The sequence below is a fragment of the Chionomys nivalis genome, chromosome 25 (assembly GCF_950005125.1).
Source record: "Chionomys nivalis chromosome 25, mChiNiv1.1, whole genome shotgun sequence".
In the NCBI taxonomy this organism is placed as follows: Eukaryota; Metazoa; Chordata; class Mammalia; order Rodentia; family Cricetidae; genus Chionomys; species Chionomys nivalis.
The window spans coordinates 26,149,943-26,171,560 of NC_080110.1; the positions used below are offsets into that span (position 1 = coordinate 26,149,943).

The 21,618-nt window shown below is 41.8% G+C and overlaps 2 protein-coding genes across 2 annotated transcripts in view; one reads left to right on the top strand and one right to left on the bottom strand.

Annotated features, from left to right (window-relative positions):
* The window catches only part of Ptprr (protein tyrosine phosphatase receptor type R), a 231,502-nt gene that overhangs the window by 67,379 nt on the left and 142,505 nt on the right, over nucleotides 1-21,618 (top strand). The gene's annotated exons all lie outside the window — the stretch shown is intronic.
* LOC130866533 (transcription initiation factor TFIID subunit 7-like) lies at nucleotides 19,827-20,939 on the bottom strand. The gene has a single exon (XM_057758053.1). It carries the CDS (start codon nucleotides 20,937-20,939, stop codon nucleotides 19,827-19,829), a length of 1,113 nt encoding a protein of 370 aa, XP_057614036.1.

Sequence of the window (21,618 nt, forward strand, 5' to 3'; positions counted from 1 at the left end):
GCTTCTAGAAGCTGTATTAGCCCCAAAAGCAGATTCTCCCTCAAAATCTACAGAAAGGAGCGTAGAGTGGATGATGCCACGATTTTAGAAGAGTAAGATCCACTCAAAATGCTGACACAGAACTATGAGGCAATTTGTGTTTATTAAGCATATAAGTTGTATAATTTGTTAAAACAATAATAGGCATAAAATACAAAACTCTTGAAGAAAGAGTATATATAGATTCATCATTTGGTGAGCTCCATTTGATTCATTAAAATTAACTTAGTGTTTTAAATGTCTGTACCACAGTCACGTGTATGAGGACTAGACATGTCAACCAGACTATACTAATACTTTGACAAAGCATAGGCTGTGCATGTTTAATTCAACTGACTGTGCAGCAATACAGTCAGTAATTCCAACCTTTCGACACTGCAACATGGCATTGCTGTCTGCATTTGTAACTACTCTGGGACATGCATAGTCCATAAGCCAAAGGTTGAATACCCTTGGCTTAAATTACCGCTGGTATGTTGGAAACCTCTATGACTTGTATAGAGAAAGACAAAGGGAATAAAGAGGAAAAATGGTGACCCTGTTGGGATATTAATTCAGTGACTTTACTTCCTTTTCCTACGAAAAGATGGCCTGATAGGCCTACTATATAGGCAGGGTAGTTCTGACCCGACTAGTTCATTCAGAGCCTTATACCCACTTTCCGATGTCCTATAATGCTTTTGAACATAACTCACATGGGCAGGAATGCATGGTGAATCCACAGACCATGGGTGATGTGATGATTAATTTTGTGAACTTCATAAAAATTACAATCATTATAGAAATGTTGTCTCTTAGAGATTATTAGCTTTCGGGAATGTGGTGAGGCTGGACGTGGGGAATACTTAGTTTTATACACATAAAGAACTAGAACAATCTCACTAGCAAGGTCAGATTTATCCCTGGCCTTCGTGTTTGTGTTGTTTCTGATCCTGTTCCATCCTCTTGTGTCTGTGGTGTCTATCTGCGCTGTGTCGGTGCAATGCCACGTTTACTCAAGTTGGCTTCTAGCTGTCTGCCTCTGCCAAATTCTGCCTTTAAGTGGTCATCTTCCTACCCAGCGATGTGATCTGGATTTTCACGTGTTCCTCCAGGATTTTTCTCTTCTATTCTCAAGTAATATCAACTAATGATTTGTGACATGAATTATCTTTGTGCTAACAGCTACCAAGCTTTTATTTCTTGACAAAACACAGTAGGGAAAAGTGATGTCTGTGGTTTTGTGTTTCTGGATTACTCCCTTGTAGAGTAGATCAAGCCTATGGTAAGTAGCTAGTGGCGTGCTTAAATAAATGAGATTACTTTGGGAGCAAACCCATGTTAGTCGATATGCACTCTCGTGAAAACACCAGTTAATGTGGTGATACGGGTTGGTCTTGCAGGATGCCAGCTTCACTGATTGCCATCCTTGATGATGTTAAGAGACATTATTGGCTCTTGGAAATGTTTGTTTTATGAGTGAGTCTCGAAAATGTGAGATGCAGCCCCCAGGATTGAGACAAGAAGCATTACAAAGTGGATAACTTTCTCTGAAATGACAGAAAAAAGTTGAATTTGTAACAAGAAAAATCGTCATGCCAACATGAGGGGTATCTATTTCCTGTCAGACTAACTGTTCAGAGCTTATGAAGGCAGATAAGTGGCTTTAACAGCAAAAACTATTAAAAAAAAAAAGACAGAAATGTCTAGAGATTATACACCCTAGCATTCTCTTTCAGACTGAGAGCCATATCCAGAAGAGTGAGAGAATTATCAGCTGGGAAGCCAAATCTGGAACCAAACACGAATGTCCACTATGGTACACAGTGTCATCATTTTCTTATGGGCCTCCATCTGTAGCCACGTTTCCCTTCATCCCCCCTCCTTTTTAAGTCTCCTCCTTACGTGTGTGTTCTAGCACCACCATCCCATCAAAGCCGGTGTTCAGAATACTATGCTCTATTTGCTTTAGATGTTTCAGATTAAATATTTTAAAAGTAGGTCTTTATTTCTTTAGAGAAGAATCTATTGAGAATATGTAGCAGATATTATATGTGTGTGTTTGTATATATGATCAGTTAGATAAATGTTTAAGAAAACATTCATTATTCATTCAACTTAAAACTTCTAGATTTTTTTTTTTTTTTTTTTTTTTTGGTTTTTCGAGACAGGGTTTCTCTGTGGTTTTGGAGCCTGTCCTGGAACTAGCTCTTGTAGACCAGGCTGGTCTCGAACTCACAGAGATCCACCTGCCTCTGCCTCCCGAGTGCTGGGATTAAAGGCGTACGCCAAAAACTTGTAGATATTATGTCATGATTGAGATTGGAATTGTAAAAAAGTAGGCTCATTGAAAATGTTTGCATTGTAGGTATATGACTGAGAAACACAACCTGGTCTAAGAGATCAAGATAAATCCACCTGATGAAGGAAGTGATGATTTAGAATCTGAAAGACGAGTAAGAATTAGCGAGGTAGATAGTGGAAATGGGAGAGGGCTCGAGTTGGAAAGACAGCTTTGTGATGACTGATCTTGACTATTTAGGAAAGCTGCTTTGTGGTGGCTAATCTTACATCAACCAACTTGATACATCTGGGAAGAGGGGATCTCAGCTGAGGGATTGTCTCCGTTAGATTAGCATGCGGGCATGTCTGTGAGGCATTACACAGGAGAGCCCAGCCTGTGGGTAGTAACTATATCATGAGGCAGGTGGACCTGGGCTATATCTATAAAGCCAGCTGAGCAAGTCAGAGGAAGCAATCCAGTAAGCAGCCTTCTTTCATGGTTTCTGCCTCAAGTCCCTGCCTTGTCTTCTCTCTGCATGTAAATGTACCATGTGGAAATGACACCCCTCTCAAGTTGACTTTCATCATGGTGTGTATCATAGCAACAGAAAACAAATGAGAAGAAGCATGTATGAAGGTTCTGAGGTATAGGGAAGCACGTGTCTTCAAAGTGTGGGCTGAAGATATTAAAGGCAATTGGAGAGAACCAGGAGAGGGAGCCCAGAGATTGGGAGGGCTGAGCTGCATAAGGTGTTGCTGATCATGGCCGAGTTTTTAACTTTATTCTAAGCCATTTTACTGTGATCCAGCAGAGGCTGGCTCAGGACAATCACTGTAGTTCAAAAAGCATTTAAATAGGAGAGAAAAGACACTGACCTCAACTTTAAGAGCCCAAGTAGAAAGACAGGGAAGGGAATAGGTGTGGAAAGAACTTTGTAAACAGAGATGGGACTTGATTAACCAGAATGCCCCTTGCCAAAAACACTAGCTGAGTTTACTGGGCAGCTGATTTAATTAAATGAGTGTGTCAGAGAGAGAAAAAGGAAACTACTCAGGCTCACTTGACCCATTTATATTTATGAAGAAACATCAATTTAATTAAATTACATATTCACTATGCCATTCATATGAAGAAATTTAAAGGAAAATGAAAATTAGGGCTTTACTTTCCTAACATGAAGGCCAAGCATTAGAAGTTTCATTGCTGGTTGGTTTCCAGAGAAACGTCGTCAGAGAGGTAACTACATTACTCACCGAATTATTTAGACTCCAATCAGTGTTTCCTGCATAAATGGGGAGCTTGGCAAACAGTTTATCAGTGAGTACCCAAATCCCTCCTTTCTCCCTACTTAGCGGGTATTTGGGCAGCCTCTTGTTCTGCTTGAATGCTTTCAGTTACCAGCTAAACAGCAGGCCTATCTGTGAACAATGACACTATCACACCATAGATGAACATCTAGCAGTCATCGTCCATTAGTTGCAAATTATTCCATTTTAATTATGAATAACCAGTGGCTTGTTGTCTCAAATAGCAGTTTGTGATGGTCATTTGTGTCACTCCCTTTTGATCACAAAAATCGTGATCTCTGAAAGAGAAAATGATCAGAAACCAAAGACTCTTAACTCCTCTTAACTCTTTTCCCCTCATATCATCATTCAGTCTGGTAAATTAAGACTTGCTTCTCAAGGTAGAAGGGAACAAGGATCATCGTCTTACAGATGATCGAATCCATTTTAGAGCAGTGAAATATCCTCTTCAAGTGAAACAGCAGAACAAGACCAGGTAAGTACAACCATGCCTGCCATTGAAAATCCGTAATCCCAAATATTCAGGAGATCAAGACAAGAGGACCACAAGTTCAAGGCCTGCCTGAGAAGCTAAGTGGGACCCTGACTCAAAATAAAGACTAAGGGGCGGGAGGTGGAAGCAGAGCTCTTGGCCAGCCCTGCATCAGAATCTAGGACCAGTCCCCAGGACTAAAAACAAGAAACGAAAAGGCAGAATATTAAACCCATTTGTGATGGAGAGTCAATAGTCTTCTCGTCAAGTTGCCCCTGCAATGAATCATAGGCATGTTGCTTGACCATACCGCTGCTCTGAGCACCAACGACTTGCAGTAAGAGACACTAGAAAGATGCTTTCTAGGTAGAATTGCAACTGCTCCGGATGCTCGGTACATAGCATGTGAAATATTTAAGAGTGACAGTGAGATTTTCCTCCTCCAAGATTTATTAGTGAAATAATTACCCCTAGGGTTACATAACCAAAATGTGAATTTCTCTTTATGTTTCAAAAACACTTGTGATCACCATGTTATAAAACCCATCAAGGGACTCTGGTCCCACAGTGACAGCAAAGGTAGCAAGTAACTGCAATGTTAAAGCGACATTTCTTAGTGAACTTTTGAAGCCCCAGAGAGCCATTATCGGAGTCAAGAGGCTGGTCTCTGTTTCCTACACTGTGTCCTGCTGACTCGGCCATTAACAACTGCCTCGCTCTGGAAAGCCCGCTGATGGAGTCCAAGCCAGAATCACTGTGTGCCCTTTTCCAAATAGGAGAAATGCCTAACTGCTGTTGCTCTTTGACAAAAAAATAAATTGCATAGGAAAAATGAGTAGGCCTAGAAAAGAAGGCAAAGTTCTATACTATAGTCAATGCACAGACCTGGGGAATTCAGGAACCGTTATAGAGGCACACAGAGTTCTTGCAGGGGTCTTTCATCAGTTGGCACATGTAGGTGATCCTGCCACCTACCAACTTAGCTTTGCAAATAGTGCACAGCACGGATGAGGACTGACTAGTTTTGCCCCATGTATGGAGGCTGCTGGTGGGGTCGAAAGTCCCTTGGGGTGTGCAGTGACATGGAGATTGGAACGCCATGCCTTCAGTAGTCCTACAAGGCATCTCTTCTCTCCCTGAGAAATGGTCCATCTCCAGTACCTGTTCTGAGCCGCTTCTCCTCTCCGCACCCTTCCCAAGGCTGCATCATCTTTACACATATATGTCCCGAGATGCTGTCTCCAGCCACCTGGATGCTTCTCCAAACAAGTGAAAGGCAGGACTCCACCTTCCTCCACCCGTCAGCCCAGCCTGTACTGCTAGAGTCAGTAAGCCACTGGAGTCACAGGCCACACACTTTTCCAGCTTAGCGACCTGGATGACAGCTTCTGCTCTTCCTTCTCCTCACTATCACACTGGCTCCACCCCCACATCCTGTCTACTGCCCTCCCATTTGCCTTTACATTTCCATCTCTCCTGCACCTCCACCTGTGCTGTCCTGGCATGTCCCGGAGACGGTGGTGGCACACTCCTGCCCCAACCCACCTTCTTCACCCACCTTCTTATCATTCGAATGTAAGCAGGACTCTGACCCTACCATAGCAGCATGGATCCTTAAATGAAGTCACACCACATGCAGGTAAAACCCAAGGGACTCTCCAGTCCTGTGTCTTGTTATTCCCCGTGTGCACACCCCACTCTGACAGAGTCAGTGATTTGCATGTCTCCAAAGGAATCTTATTTTCTCAAGTTCCTTCTGCCTGGAACCTCTTTTCTCCAAAATACCTTAAAATTTGAGGTAATAATTTAAATCTGAATTTGTGTACAATTAAAAAAAAAAACACCGACTTTTGAACCTTCAGTGCAAAACAGAGCACTTGCTCCCAAAGAAATGATAGGTCATTTATTCTGAGCCAAATGTTAGTGACTGTGAACCTAGAATCAGGTAATCCTAAATTACCTGCACCACTGTAGAAATGGCGGCAAGAACTCTACCACAGGATAAAGAGAGGATATAAGGCAATACATGTGCTAGATACACTACCAGGGACACCAGGAAGGCAGTTAGTTTACAGTGAAGCAGGGCCCTCCCTTCTTTAAGTCTAGATGCTCTCTGCTGGCTTTTGTTCTGGTTTACCAAAGCCAGTAATACGATAAGTCAATCTATTACAAAGGTTGTAAGTCGAAAGGATGTTAGGTCAAATAAAGAGATGGGTGGTAACTGGATATTGGCCGGGGAGGGGGGGGGAGCAGGAAAAAGATAGCCCAAGATAATCCAGCTAGGAACTAAACACATTCTTTCCTACTGAGCTACATTCTAAGCTCTCTTTTTACTTCTTAAATCTGGGCACAAAGCTCACTAAGTTGTCAGACTTTCCTTTAACTCCGTAGTCCAGGCATTCCTTAAACTTGCCACCCTCCTACCTCAGCCTCCCAGATAGTTTTGGCTCTTGATCTGGGACATTCCAACTCAATACAATAACAGTGTTCTAGTCAAATGATCTGCAGAATCGTCAAGGCAGTCAGAAGAGGAAACCTCAGCTTGTAGAACTCCCCTTGGAAGCCAGGTCTTAGCAGCTTCCTGTCTGCATTTTCACAAGGCTTCAGGGCAGCAAACCCCTGCAGGCAAGATGCTGACCTTCCACTTACCAACATCACTTGCATGTTAATGATGACATTTGAACTTGCAGCCTCTGATGTACAGAAGCGCTTTGTAAGAAAATCCCCTGCCAATGAATTGCAGAATGCCCGGCATTCTTGCTCCATTCTTCTGAACTATTCCAGGTATTCGGAGGAACAGATCTGGCAGGATGCAGTTCTATTTATATAGGTCTTATAGGAGAAATCTAAAGTGCAGGAGGGATTTTGTTCCAGGAGGTGAACATTAAAACTGAATATAGTGTTAAGCAGTCAGCCCCCAACTTTAACATAATTAGGGTGCTCCAAGAAGATGCCTCTGTTTAAGTGGCAAGCTCTGCACTGGCAGATTTCCTGACCTTAAGAAAGACTAAGCTATCTAGGAGTGATGGGGGTGAGTCAGTGGCTATAAATATGACTGGAGACGAGGAAGGCTTTCTTCGGAAATGAGGAAGCTGCCTGCGGCAACATGCAGGTAAGCCAAAGGGTAAGCCTGAAATGACAGCCTGCCTTCTGTCCTCCTGGGCTGGCTCTTCCAGAACACCAGCCAGAGGGGAAATGGCAGCCGGTGTGCAGGATGCTCTGTTTTGTAGCATGTGTCATAACAGAACACTTCAGGCCGAAGGAAGCCAGGAGCTGCACAGCTGGCGAGAGAGCCTGGCTCCTTGATTGCCTCTGATTATGTCTCCTTCTCCACCTGCAGGCTCAGCACATCCCCCTCCGCACTTTCCTTGGCTGCCCTGGTTCTTGTTTATTGAGAGTCACAAAATGGCTATCTGAAGAGCTTAATTGGGTCTTTGATGACTGTGACTATCAGTAAATTAAGAGTACTGGGTTCAAAAGAGCGAGGCACTGTGTTCCGATGAATAGGCAATAAAACACTTTTAACCTTGCTCCTACCACCACGTTCCCAAACGAAAATGAGCACTTAGTACAGTCACTAGTCATTGCTTAGAACCCGGTGTGGTGAGGTGAAAAGTGTGGGTTTCTTGGTATAGGTCTCTGCTCACTGAAGTCACACATGAACTCTAGCAAGTCACGTACCCTCTCTAGTTCAGTTGTTTAGTAACAGGTACTTCTTTTTCATTTTGGATTGCTGTGGCTATATAAAGAACTAACATAAGTTCTCAAAAGTGACTAGCAGTAAGCTATCTACTCTCAACATTAGATAAGTCACTGTACGAAGCCCTGCTGGGCCCTCACTATCCAATGGTGAGCAACATGGATAAGGTCCTTACCTTCATGGAACGTGAACTGGTGTCTACCTATGGGTATTTCATAGCTACTTTTGCTTTAACTCTTCCAGCTACGTCATTGAAATGCACAAAGCAAACAGATGACCCCCATGGGTAGCCTCCACACTGTCTTAGACCCTGTGTTTGTGACATCATTCTTGGTATAGAGAACATAGGAGATTTTTTTTTTTATAAATTTCAAGTGAAAAAAATACCAGGAAGCAGAGAAGCTAGCTTCCATGTTCAATTCCTATGTTACCTTAGATGTACCTATACATTTGTTACAGACAGAGCACCATCTAGAGTTTGAATAAATGCAGAAGGCTAATCACATTCTTTCAAGGAAAATTTGCATGAAGTACTTTGTTCATAGCATGTGTGAAGATGATACATACTGAGAAACAAGCCTGACTGGGGCAAAAGTAAGTCTTGAAAGGTGGCATGGTTAACTTGCTTTCTGCCATCACTTAGCCTCATTCACTGTTGTAGAAATGAACAAAGATTTTTTATATGTATATATATAGATAGATGTATACATATCAGTATATGTGTGTCATCCAGTATATATACATAATCCGGTATATATATATATTTATATACGATCCAGTATATATATAATATCCAGTATATATATAATTTAGTGTATATATATATGTATATATATACATAATCCAGCATATGTGTGTGTGCATATAGTCAGTGTGTAATTCCTTCTATTTGAGAATATGGTATTTATTTTCTTATCCTATTCTAAGTAAGTGAATAAATAAATAAATAAATAAACGGAAAGAAAAGAAAGAAAAAAGGCTACTTATATACAATCTTTGAATTATATGAGCTCATATAAAAACCACCTAAGAATAGAGAAGTGTTGTTCAGATAAAGTAATACTAATCAGTTGAAGTTTGAAAGATTAGAACTATAAATTAAAAATGGAGGTTCTCAGAAAAGAAAGGGGCCAATCAAGGGGAGCAAAGATAAGACAGTAAGAGGGCTTAGTAATGCCTTTCCCGTGCTGAGGGCCAGTCGCCTCTTGACTCATAGTCTTATTGTGTACCTGTGCTGTGTGTGGTTACCACAGGAGATAAGGCTCACCTTTGTTTACTTAATGTCATAACCACACCCATTCATAAGTTCAAACCCGGTCCTCACTGTGATGGTATGCAGATGGGGGATTTCCGTAGCCATTGAGGCCGTGAAATCAGAGTCACTGTGAATGGGATAGCTGTCCTTGTCAGGAAGGTTCTGCAGGGTTTCCTTGCACTTTCTGCTATATGAAGGTTACAGCCCACTCTCTATGAACCAGGAGGTGGTATGATAATTTGTTGTATTAGCCCCAGCAGCAAAGACACATGCCTTCTCTGTATTAGGTCCCTATGTATCTTACATCAAACTATATTTTTGAGATCTATATAGACATGGACCTTACCCTTCTGTAACTTGTATTCTGGGGCAGAGAATATAAAAATCTACAACTAAACACTTGAATAAGATAATGACGTTATTATAAGTATCTTAAAGGTGGCATTAGAGGGGCTACATCTGGACAATGCTAGTTTAGAAAGAAGAAAGGGACAAGGGAAAGCATCCTAAGAAGCTTGAATGGAAATCAGAGCCATGAGAAGCTTATCATGGAGAGGGTCAAGCAGAGCATTTTATATTGAGGGCTGAAGGAGTGGCAAAGACCCTAAGGTGTAACAGGAAGGCCGCTTGTTCATTCCGGCCACCCAGAACGGAAATAATCACACAGAAACTGTATTAATTAAATCACTTCTTGGCCCACTGCTAGCTTCTTATTGGCTAACTCTTACATATTAATTTAATCCATTTCTAGTAATGTGTATATCACCATGTGACTGTGACTTACCCGCTTCTCTCTGACTCCGTCATCTTTCTCCCAGCATAGAGCCCAGCTTTTCCTGCCTAGTTCTGTTCTGCCCTTGCTATAGGCTCAAAGCAGTTCTTTATTCACTAACCAATAAAAGCAACACATAGACAACACATAGACAGAAGGACCTCCCACACCACTAAGGCAGGAATAAGTCTGGAGTACTAGAAAGAGAAGGGAGGATTATATTGTTGGAAGGCAGGATTCCAGTGTAGAGAATGTAGGTTTCAGAGCCCACAGGGCCTTGTGGGTGCTGGCAAGATTTGAAAGTTTCCTGTTGGAGCAGACAAGTCAGTGAAGAGCATTAGGCAAGAGATCAGTGTGAGTTACCACAAAGGGCTAATGGATTCAGAAGTTGTAATCACTCCTATTCCTATTTATGACATCAATTTGCATTTTCCAACCAAAATCAAGGCACATGACTGACAAGTCTGAGTGCCCTTAGACATTGCAAAGTGGAACTATTTCAAGGGAAACCTGGGGTGAACTTCCTTCTGCTTCTAATTGCACCCGGCTTAGCTGGATATATATGGTTTGCAGAAAGCATCTTCTAAGAGTTATTAGAAATCTGAAGGAGCTTGGAGCAGAGGTGCTGGAAGCAGGAGGCGGAGTCTGGCTCATTAGCACAAGTTGTGCTACACCAGCTCCTGCTCTGGAGTGTGAATGCCCTGCCTTCCCACCTTCTTCCCACCTTCCCCATTAACATGGTCCATTTGCACCTTGCTCCTCTCTCTCTCACCTTATTAGCACGGTTCCATTTCCAGATCAATTGAGGGAAAGGTGTTACGAACAATCTCTCAAGCCGCTACAATTTCCATTCTTTCTCTTCCCTCTCTTCCCCTCCCTCACCCTTTCTCTCGCCTCATTTTCTAGAAAAGCTTCACCCACGATTTCATAAAGTTGCTGATAAAAACATCTTTAAAATCCCTAATGATAAATAGTTTCCATAGAATAAGAAAATTAATGTATTTAGACAAAGTAATATGTTATTATCTTTTTTAAATTACTTTATAAATAATACCATTCAGAATTTCCACTTTCTCCCCTCTTCCCACTTCCCTCTCGCTCCCCCATTCTCCATCCTCCTTCCCCCTCCAGTCCTAAGAAAGGGCAGGATACCCTGCCCTGTGGGAAATCCAAGGCCCTCCCATATTCTTTTCTTTCTTCCTTTTATCACAAGTTTTTTTTTTTTTTTTGACATAACATCTCCTTACGTAAATCAAACCAAACTATCCTGGAATTCAGAGATCTATCTGCCTCTGCCTTTCCAGTGCGGGGTTCAGAAGTATGCAGTACCATAGATCCAGGAGGTCAATGCCAGACCAAGAGATACAGTCTTTAAAAAAAACTTGAAAATATTAAAATAAGAATATTCAAATGTTTCCAACTCTAAAAACTATAAGAATGATAAATACCAATTGCGATGCGGCAGCCACTGTTTTGCATGGTTATTTTATATCCAGTTTCTTCCACTATTTACTTAAGAATTTTTCTGTACTGGGCACAGTGTTAGATGTCAAGGGATGCAAAGACTGTTAAGGACAGGGTCCTACCTTCTAGACGAGAGCATCCAATGGGAGCGTAGAGCCAGAGAAGCTGTGCATGAGGGGCCTTTGCAGAGGGAATGCATTTCTTCAGTAGCACACAAGAATGAGTGAGAGTGTAACACCAACACAGCTTTGGGAAGGCATAATGAGATTTAAGGACAGACTAGACAACACTATACCTAAACGCTGTAAGGCTGACTTCTGCCTCTTTTCTCCCTTAGCACTAACCCTGCATTTGGGAAATCCATGGTTGTTTGTACTGGGTAGTTTCCTGGTGGTCGTTTAATAGGTACAATTCATATTGCAGCAAGGCAGTCACAGGGACTGATTCGTGTTCAAGCTGTCTGGATTGCGATTCTATCTCTGTCACTGTCTAGACTTTAAGCAATCACCTCACATTTTTACTAAGTTTATTTACTTCATTATAAACTACAGTAAAAATTCTGCCCACCTACTGGAGCGATGAAGAGAGACAAATATAGACAAAAGTGTTGAATAGTCCAGAAGAACCTCCCAAAACCAAATGATGGTTTGGCTTCAATCAAGCTGGCTGGCTTGATTGAAGTAGATTGATATGGACAGTTGTATCCAGGTTTCTAGATCACTGATCCTTGACTGTTCTGTCCTGCCATGGGCAAAATGTACTTCAGGGTACCCTACATCATTTCTCTCATTGTTATAGTTGTAAATACAGAAATAAAATCATGTATGATAACAATACTAGATTATAGCAATAATTCTACGCTCCATTCTGCCTCAAGCTTAACTAAAAGATGGTCAAAAAGTTCCCAAGAGTCGAACATGATGGATACTTGTAATCCCAGCACTTGGGAGACAGAAGCAAAGTCATCAGAGTCTGAGGCCATCCTATGCTATGCAGTGAGTTTGAGGCCAGTTTGTAAGCTACACGAGACCTTGTTCTAAAGGTAAAGGGAGCATGAGAGACCTCTAAGGAATTACATCGTATTTTCTATGAGTTAACAGAAGGAAAGAAATTGTGTGTGTGCGCATGCTTATGCAGGCTTTTTGTTGCTAGAGGGGAACACAAACGGAAAGTTTAAGAGAAAAGAATGTCCGCAAATGTTTGGTTCTACTTGTTTTCTGAACTGAGCTTTAGGGAAATATCCGAAGATTAAACACATGCACACACACACATGCACATGCTTAATGCTAAAATGCCAAATTTACAGGCTTTTTCAGCCTTCCCAGCTCTTAGATTCCAGACATAGGCTTCCACGCCAGGCAGGCTCGGGGCAGCGCATGTATTAACACGAAACTTCCCGGGACTGGAGGATTAGAAGATGGGAGGTCACTTCATAAAAAGCCTCTGCCTTTTGAAACTGGTCAAAAGAGCACTTGAAAATGCTTTCTTTGGGGGAACATTTATTGGAAATTTGTCTTCCCAGCCACAGATGGGTCCAATTAGTTTCCTTCCTCTATATTCATTCAGTTCCTGTCTGGAAGGTGGGAGGGGCTATTTATATCTGTGTGAACTGGGAGGAGGGAAGGAGGCTTCCACAGCTTGCCATCTAACTGTGTGTAGAATTCTGGCACCCTTTTGCTTGGCCCTTGGCTGCTCCACCACATGGTGTCTGGTACAAGAGACATAAAATTATGAATAAACCAATAATTGTCCCGGCTTCTACAGAGCAGGACACGTGTTTTTCATGAACATTAAAAATCAGGTTTTTTGAATTTGAGAGAGAATTAAGCTGGGGTTCTGACATTAATTTCCACTTGTCTTCCTCTTGGCAGAATAGGTTGTTGATTTCTGTCATAGGGAAGCATTAACTCTTTTTTGCATGTTTTGCAAGCTTAACTCCCTTTTTAAAAATAGAAACCTTTGCTGTCTTTACCATGCATTTGTATGGATTCCAGTTGATAATTCCAGTCGGCTTATGTTTTCAGTAATTTTCTGTGTTCTCTATTTTGGGGTTATGCTAAAAGATTCAGCTGTTAAATACAACCTTGTCTTGTTTATCTTGCAGTTCTTGGACACCGCAATCTTATATACATTGGTGCTCAATAACATTTATTTTTAAAGCAACGTCCCTAAAACTCTAGGGTTGATTCCTGCTATTAGAGCTTGAAATCCTGCACATTATTCACAGAAAACAGACATGTCAATATATACTTGCCTCACTCCTTACTCTCCCTTTTGTCATAGGCTCCAGGCATACTGCCTTTGCGGCTGGCTTTCAATATGAGAAGTAATGACCATTTTAGACATATTTTGCATTTATTTGAGCAATTTTGACAAATGTATCTCTTAAATATACTCTTTTTTTTCTTTCTTTCTTTCTTTCTTTTTTTTTTTATGGTTTTTCGAGACAGGGTTTCTCTGTAGCTTTGGAGCCTGTCCTGGAACTCCCTTTGTAGACCAGGCTGGCCTCGAACTCACAGAGATCCGCCTGCCTCTGCCTCCCAAGTGCTGGGATTAAAGGCGTGCATCACCACCGCCCGGCTAATATACTCCTTTCTTAAAGGACACAATCCTGTATGGACAACTGCCTGGTAGTTTCCCTATCCACTGACATTTATTTATTTTGGAAGGTTAAGTAGAGAACCTGTGACACTTGTAGAAGCTGTGAGGACTTCATTTAGGACAACTGATAGATCAACCTCAACCCTAAGGACAACAAAACATGTAGACAATAAGTAGAGTGATGGGATAGAAAATGACAAAGACAGGACTTCAAGATTGGGTGTCTGTTGCAGTATCACTACACTGACTTGCCAGGATTCTTGCTGAAGGCACACTGTAGTGGTTTGAATGAAAACAGTCCCCATTGGTTCATAGCAAGTGTCACTCACTACTGGGAAGTGGAAGTGTGTCACTGGGAGGTGGGATGCTAGTTTTCAGAAGCTTAAGCCAGGCCCAGTAACTCATTCACTCTTTCTGCTGCCTTCCAATCCAGATGTAGAACTCTCAGCTCTTTCTTCAATACTACATCTGCCTGCATGCCACCATGCTTCCCACCATGACAGTAATGGACTAAATCTCTGAACTGTAAGCTAGCCCCAATTAAATGTTTGCCTTTATAAGAGTTGCCATGGTCATGGTGTCTCTTCACACAATAGAAACTCTAACTAAAATACAGACTAAATATGTAGATATTGGGGTGGAAGAACTTGATCAATACAGAAGGTGATTAGACACCCAAGGAGGAGGATCTTCTCTAATTAACATTTTAGAGTTCATGTTAAACTTTAGCTTGCCAGGATGAAAACAACACCCAAAGAGGAAATCTAGCTGAAAGAGTGCTCAGAAGAACCTAACCAGTTTGGTCAAGAAGAAATCGAGCTGATATTAACCAGGAAGCTTCCTCCCTGATGGTTAGCTTTTATGGCAGCAAGAGGTACAATGCAGGCTAATGGTAGAAAAAAGCCAGTAAGTCTTACCTAGCTGTAAACCCTGTGAGCTACAATAATGACTGAGAGGTTACTCTAATTATTCTTTATCAAAAAAAAAAAAAAAACAGGAGTCAGATATTGGGGTAAGAACCTGAAAGATCAGAGAAGCAGAGAAGCCACCAGCCTTTCTTACCTGCTCCATTCCTTCCTTCAAACATGCACATGATTCCATTTTCCTCAACTTACTATCTATCTTTCCTCTCCTATCTGTCCTCAGTCTTCCAAAACCTCTGTGGTTAATTTTGGTCAGGTAGTGGCTAACTCTGCCCTCTGACTCCAAGCAAGCTTTACTTGTAGAGACGGGGTGACCAGAACAGGAGAATTCTAGGAAGTGGAAAGAGTCAGTCTGCAGTCGAGACAGAGGTAGCCAGACACAGATGAAGCAAGATGAGAATGCCTCACATGGCTAACTTAGACAAGAACAATGGGTAATTTAAGATGTAAGAAAGAGTTAATAAGAGGCCTGAGCTACCAGTCCAACCAGTTTATAATTACTGTAGATCTCTGTGTGTTTGAGATGGAATGGCTGCAGGACAGGGTTGGACAGAAACCTCTATCAACATCTGTTGGCATGACAAGACATGTTCATGGGTAGAATAACGCCACAAGTGTTAGAGGGGTAAAGAACTACTTTCTGATTGGATTGAAGACCTGTTCCACAAGAGAACCCCTAATACTGTGAATCTGGCCAGTATCTGTGATAGGGGAGTTCACAGGCCCCATAGATAAACCTATTACTATTTATTATTTGATAAAGGGACAAATCAATATTTCTATACCCATAGAGTCTCACAGCTCTCAAACCTCATCAGAGAAGTTTCTCATGACTGGCCAAAGTACACAGAATAAGTGCCTGTGGATTCACAACCCAAATCTTACCTATCATTTATCTATTACAACCTTTCTCCAAAAGGCTCAGGAACCATCACACAGGATGTTCAAAAAGAATGTAAGAACCAGACATTGGGGGGAATCAATGTGAAACCATGACAGAACCACTGGTCTTCATGAACTCAGATGTAGCTGCCTGCATAAGACTTGTACAAGATCAGGCCAGTCCAAATTTCAGCTTAGAAATGGGGGTTTACAAGCCCCTAACACTAGCTGAGGAGCCATTGACAGTTGCATTCCAGAGGAGGGAATGACAGTTTTCTTTAAGGGCGTGGTCCCTGGCAGGTCAACTATGCTTCAGTGGCAGGCTCCACCCAGGGGCATGTGGACAGTACACATTGGATACAGTGAGATATAAAACACATACATACATGGAGTTGGGAGTCAGTGCATATGGAAGATGTGGGAGGTGCATATGATCAAAATAGGGATAAAGTTCTCTAAGAATTTAAAAAATGTTTTTGAAAGGAGATTCCTTCTCAGTGTTCCATTTCCTTGGCTTAATGAGTGCTGCTGTGTCCCACAGTAACAAAATGGACTGGTTTCTAATGGTGATCATAAGCAGGTCATCAATATGGTTTAAATTCTTAGCGCCAACCAATGTTGTTGAAACATATTAAAAAATTCCTCTATAAAGTCATAAATACAGCCAACTTGACTCTCTTAAATGATTTAATGGTATGGAGTGCATTTTTAATATTATTAACCCCAGACACAGCATCTATTTAAAATTGTTCGTTAAATAATTAAAAAGTAACCAGGGTTTATAGTTCATACTTGTAATCCCAGCACTTGGGAGGCTGAGATTTCCATGGAGTTCAACAATGTCAGCTTGAGCTGCATACCAAATCTAAGCCCTCCTGGGTTATAGCAAAAAGAATACACACACACACACCAAAACCAAAAAAAAATTTTAAAAATTCATAAAAAACAAAAACAATCACTTTAACAAAATAGAAGTTTGTTTATATTCCACAAACTTAGATTGCCCTAACCCTAATTAGGGGATTTCTCTTCATAGATACACCTTATGCTTAATTAAAGAAATATCTTTCGAGACAGGGTTTCTCCGTGGCTTTTGGTTCCTGTCTTGTAGACCAGGCTGGCCTCGAACTCACAGAGATCCGCCTGCCTCTGCCTCCTGAGTGCTGGGATTAATGGCACGCGCCACCACCGCCCGGCTAAAAGAAATATCTTTAACTAGTCCCGCAATGCAGGCAGTGTACATGTTTTTATTTGGCTATTAAAATCACTATACTAACATGAATGACCAAAAGTAAACCAGTAAGAGCTAATGAGTGCTCTGGAAAATCTCTACATTTTGTTTATTCCAGGGTTCCACAGTTTTCCATCACATCTCTTACCTGTGCCTCTCCTCTAAGTACCTTTTAGGAATCCTCTCCTAGAGATCATACACAGAACCAAATAAATATGTTCTCCCCACAAAATAAGGACAATATTTGCATCTTACAAGATGCTCAGATTCTTTAACAGTAATCTCAGGCAAGGCAGAACAAATACAAGATTGAAATGGCACTTTTTGAACAGTTGACATTTCCCAACAACCCCTCAAATCTTAGCTCGCTGGCATGGCTAACCTAATGTGACTCAACTTGGTATCCTAAACATATTTTTAAAAATAAATAAGAGGATATGGAAGAGCTCAGTTGTTTAAAATGTGCACTGTTTTTGAAGAGGAGCCTAGTTCTCTTCCCTACATCCATCAGGCAGCTCACAGTCACCTTAGCTCCAGCTCCCAGTGAATCTGATGCCTTTGGATTCTCAGGCACTTGTATTTGTGTGCTTATAGCCACACATAGACATGTAATTAAAATTAAAAAAATATAAAAAATCTGTATATACATAATTTGACTAATACAATCAGACATTACCTGCAAACTTCTTGAAATTAGAATTCGTATTTCTTCATTGTATGTGTCCAATACAAACGTACCTCACCAAGTATCTATTTGTAGAATCAAATCAAGTATAAGTTTAAATAAATATCTTTTCTCATTAAAAAGTAGAGAAAAGACAACCTAAAACTCATGCTTCAGGCATAATCCCAGCACAAAGAAGGCTGAACTTGTGAGTTTGAGGTCAGACTAGAGAGTGATACTGTCTTTTAATTTTTTTTTAAGTTGTCTTTTGACCTACCATAGTTTATAATAACACTGACTATTGAGGCAGAGTTTTAATTTCCTTCACCTTTTCTGAAAAGAAATTTATGTGTGCTGGATGTGTGTGATGCTGGCTCTCACATGTGTGAGATGTCTGCCTATAAGCAGGGTTGGAAGCCAGAGAAGAATGCTTAGCGTCCTGCTCTATTTCTCTCAATCTTATCCTTGAGGCAAGAGCTCAAGCAGGTTTTCAGCTAAGCCCCGAGTGCTGGAGTAACCGATCCAGCTCCTTGATTTGAATTCGTGTCTTCATGCTTGTTCAGGAAGGGCTTTTATATGCACTGTGCCATCTCTCCAGCCCCCAGTAATTATTTTAATATGAATTCCTTCTATTTTATTCACCATCTGTTACTTCTGAGGTGATTTCACATAGAATCTTGATAAAAATATTTCATAAGATGAAATGAAAGCTGTGAACCAACTATAACTTAAAATCACTTTAAAATAGTAATTCCTTGCCAGGTAGTGGTGGCGTATGCCTTTAATCCCAGAACCTGCACCCAGAAGGCAGAGGCAGGCGGATCTCAGTGAGTTCAGATTGGTCTACAAGAGCTAGTTCCAGGACAGTCTGTGTTGTTACACAGAGAAATCCTGTCTCGAAAACCAAATAAACAAACAAATAAATAAAAAATATAAATTTCTAAATCTTAAATCTTAACCCCCATTTTCCACAATACCTTTCCAGATTATCAATTTTTTTCTATAATTTTTTCAAATATCTTCCAAATTTCTTAAAAGTATGAGAGTAGTTTGCCTTGTATTGGTATTCTACAATGTCCCCTTTTCTCCCTCCCTTCTCACACCTTTTCTCCTTCTCCTACTTCTCTCTCACCTGTTTCTTGATAAACTGGTGTGTATGTGTTTGTGTGTGTGTGTTTATGTGTGTGTGTTTCCCATATATGTCAATGTCCCAACACAAAGTTACATTCTAGTAGAGGGAAAAGTGAATATATCATTAAGTCCAGAGAATTATAAATAGTTCCTAGTAACTAGAGTGACATAGTAACACTTGTGTGTAATAAATACTGCTGACAAATGAAATGTAAGCATCCCGTTTCTTAGAGGATATAGTACTATATGAAGCACTGATGTTTCCTGAAATTAGCATTTTGAACTGGCATTTTCTTTGGTGTCATTGTGTTTTCTCAGCCTACTGAGCATTACTATGTAGAAAAACAATACAATAGTCTACTAATTCTTTTATTTCCATTAGAAAGAATTTATTTTTTGCTTAAAGAATACATACTAAGTTCTAAAACAACACTGGCAAGCAGCCCAGAATTGGTAAGGAAGTCTTAACAGAAATTACAGGTATCTGGCTTTTCCTAATCTTTTCTAGTAAGGTTAGAATAGAGAAACTTAGAATAAGGCTAAAATGTTGCAACTGCACACTAATCAGTTGCACACACACACACACACACAAATTCCCTGAGCAAACAAGTAGTCTTTACTTCAACAGAATCTAGTATTCTTTGTTTTAAGACAGATCTATATAAACCAATGTGACCTCGAAGCTGCTATGTAGCCCAGGTTGGCCTTGAATTTATGAATCAACTTCTCATGTGCTGAGATTACAGGTGTGGGCTACCACACCTAGAAATTTCTTTCTATGTAGTAGCAAACATTTGAACAGTTTAAACATATGCAAACTAGCTGTAGGGCCTACTAAGCTAGACTGTCTCCCTTTGTTAAGCACAGCTAAATGATCTGAGAGAATCATAACAGAGAATACACTGAGTTCTCAAATTAACTGAGAAGTAAAGCCCCATAATCAATTGGGACCCTTTAAGTCATCAAATTTTTATACTTCCCTTTTCTATATGAGTGTGTTCTCGACTACAATTAGCAAAATGTTTTTTTTAAAAAAAAAACTGTTAATTCAAGATAAGGTAACTGGAGGAAAATACACAGTTTCACCAAGTCTTCAGTCTAGATGACAGAGTCAGGGTCTTCTTACTTCTTCAAAAAATATTTCAGTTGTTCCTGCAGGAAAATGATCTGCTCAAGCTTCTGCTTCTCCTGCAACTTGAGCTGTCCTAGCACAGACTGGAAATGACTCTTGAGGGTCAGGTTTTCCAATTTTCTGAGGAGATATTTTTGTCTTTGTGCTTTGCCCTGAATCTTTTGGAGCTTCTTCTCCTTGTGATGAATCAGCTTCTGAATTCCCAAAATTATTGAACTATGGCCTTCCTTAGCTTTGCACGAGCTAAACTCAATAAACTTGGCTTGTAGCTCCCTTTCCAGATCCTCTTCATAATCATCTTCCTCCTCTTCTTCCTCCTCCTCTTCCTCCTCCTCCTCCTCATCTTCTTCCTCCTCTTCCTCCTCATCCTTCTCTTCTTGATCATCATCATGATGGCTAGAATCACGGAATGTGTTCTGAGGTATAGCACATTCTGATGAGACAGGACCACTTATTGCAGTGGGGTCAGGAAGCCCTGGGACACAAGTTTGACTTTGGACTGCCTTGATTTCATCATCAACGATTTCCCATCGGCTGCTGATGGCTTCAGCATCTGAACGGAGCAGTCTCTTTACTTCCTTTTCCACGTCTTTAGAATCAATGGCGCCACTACCACCTTCTTCACTCTGCTTCCTATCAGGGAGCTTCCTTGCTGGCTTCCGAAACCGTCTCTTTCTGACATTCTTAAGCGGTGGGGTAATGCCATGCTTCCAAAGACATTTTTTCTCGGTTTCCCCTTCGTTTCCCATTGCTGGAGCACCAGCAGAAGGGACGAGCTCTACGGAAGAAGGGCGGGGATCGCCATCGGCACTGCATAGAAGCATCTGGGAAATATCCGCTGTCTGATAAAAGGTCTTCCGATCGTGAGTTTTCAGGCTTCCGATAACACAAGGCAAATCAACAACCCTGGCAGAGAGCGACACATTATCCACCTGAACAACGGCGTGCCGGGTGTCAGGAGATAAGTCGATCTTTAGTTTCTCTCTCGTGGCGGCACTGCCAGAACGGATGATTTCCCGGAGAGCGGAAGCATGTTCCGGGGGCAGGCGCAGGATGAACTGGCTCTCCAGCTCGTGAGGACGTTCGTCCTGGGGTTCACTCATCTCGGCTCTCGGGCCTGGGCGAGGCTGGGAGGCCTTGGAGGGACGAGAGATGCTTCTGCTCGGGTCTCTTTCTGCAGCCAGCGAGGACGAGGCCTCAAGGCGTCTGTCCCCAGCAGGGAGGCTCTCCGGACCCCAGCTCACAGGCCCCTGGCCTCCAATGGCTGCCTCGCGCCTCTGCAGGCCTCGGAGGCCCTACTGGTGCCTACTGGCTTCTGCTCGCTGCCACCTCTCAAGGTCCTCCCTGGGCCTCAGGACACCCCGCGAACCTCTCTGGGCCTCCCCGGTCCTCCTAGGTCCTCTGCGATGGCCGCCGTCGCCCCAGGCCTCCACAGGCCTCTGGCTGCTGCTCACCGGACCCAGGGCCTCGAGGCAGCACGCGCTTCTGCACCCGAACCGAACTGACTTCGAAAAGGGTCCCTCGGGCCGGGCAGAAGGGCATGCGCGATAGGCACTTCCGGTCAGGAGTCGAGCACCCCTCCTCGAGGAGAGCAGGAAGTGGTTGAAGGATTTTGGTCTTCTGGTTGCTCAAGGTGTTTGTTTGTGTGCCTGTCTGGGTTTTTGTTTTTCACTGTCTACGATTAAAGCTCCATGAGCCCTTAGCTTGTCATCTGGCCAGGACGGCGCATGTGCTACTGGAATCTTCGCCATAGCAACAGAAATCCCCCTTACTCAACCCATC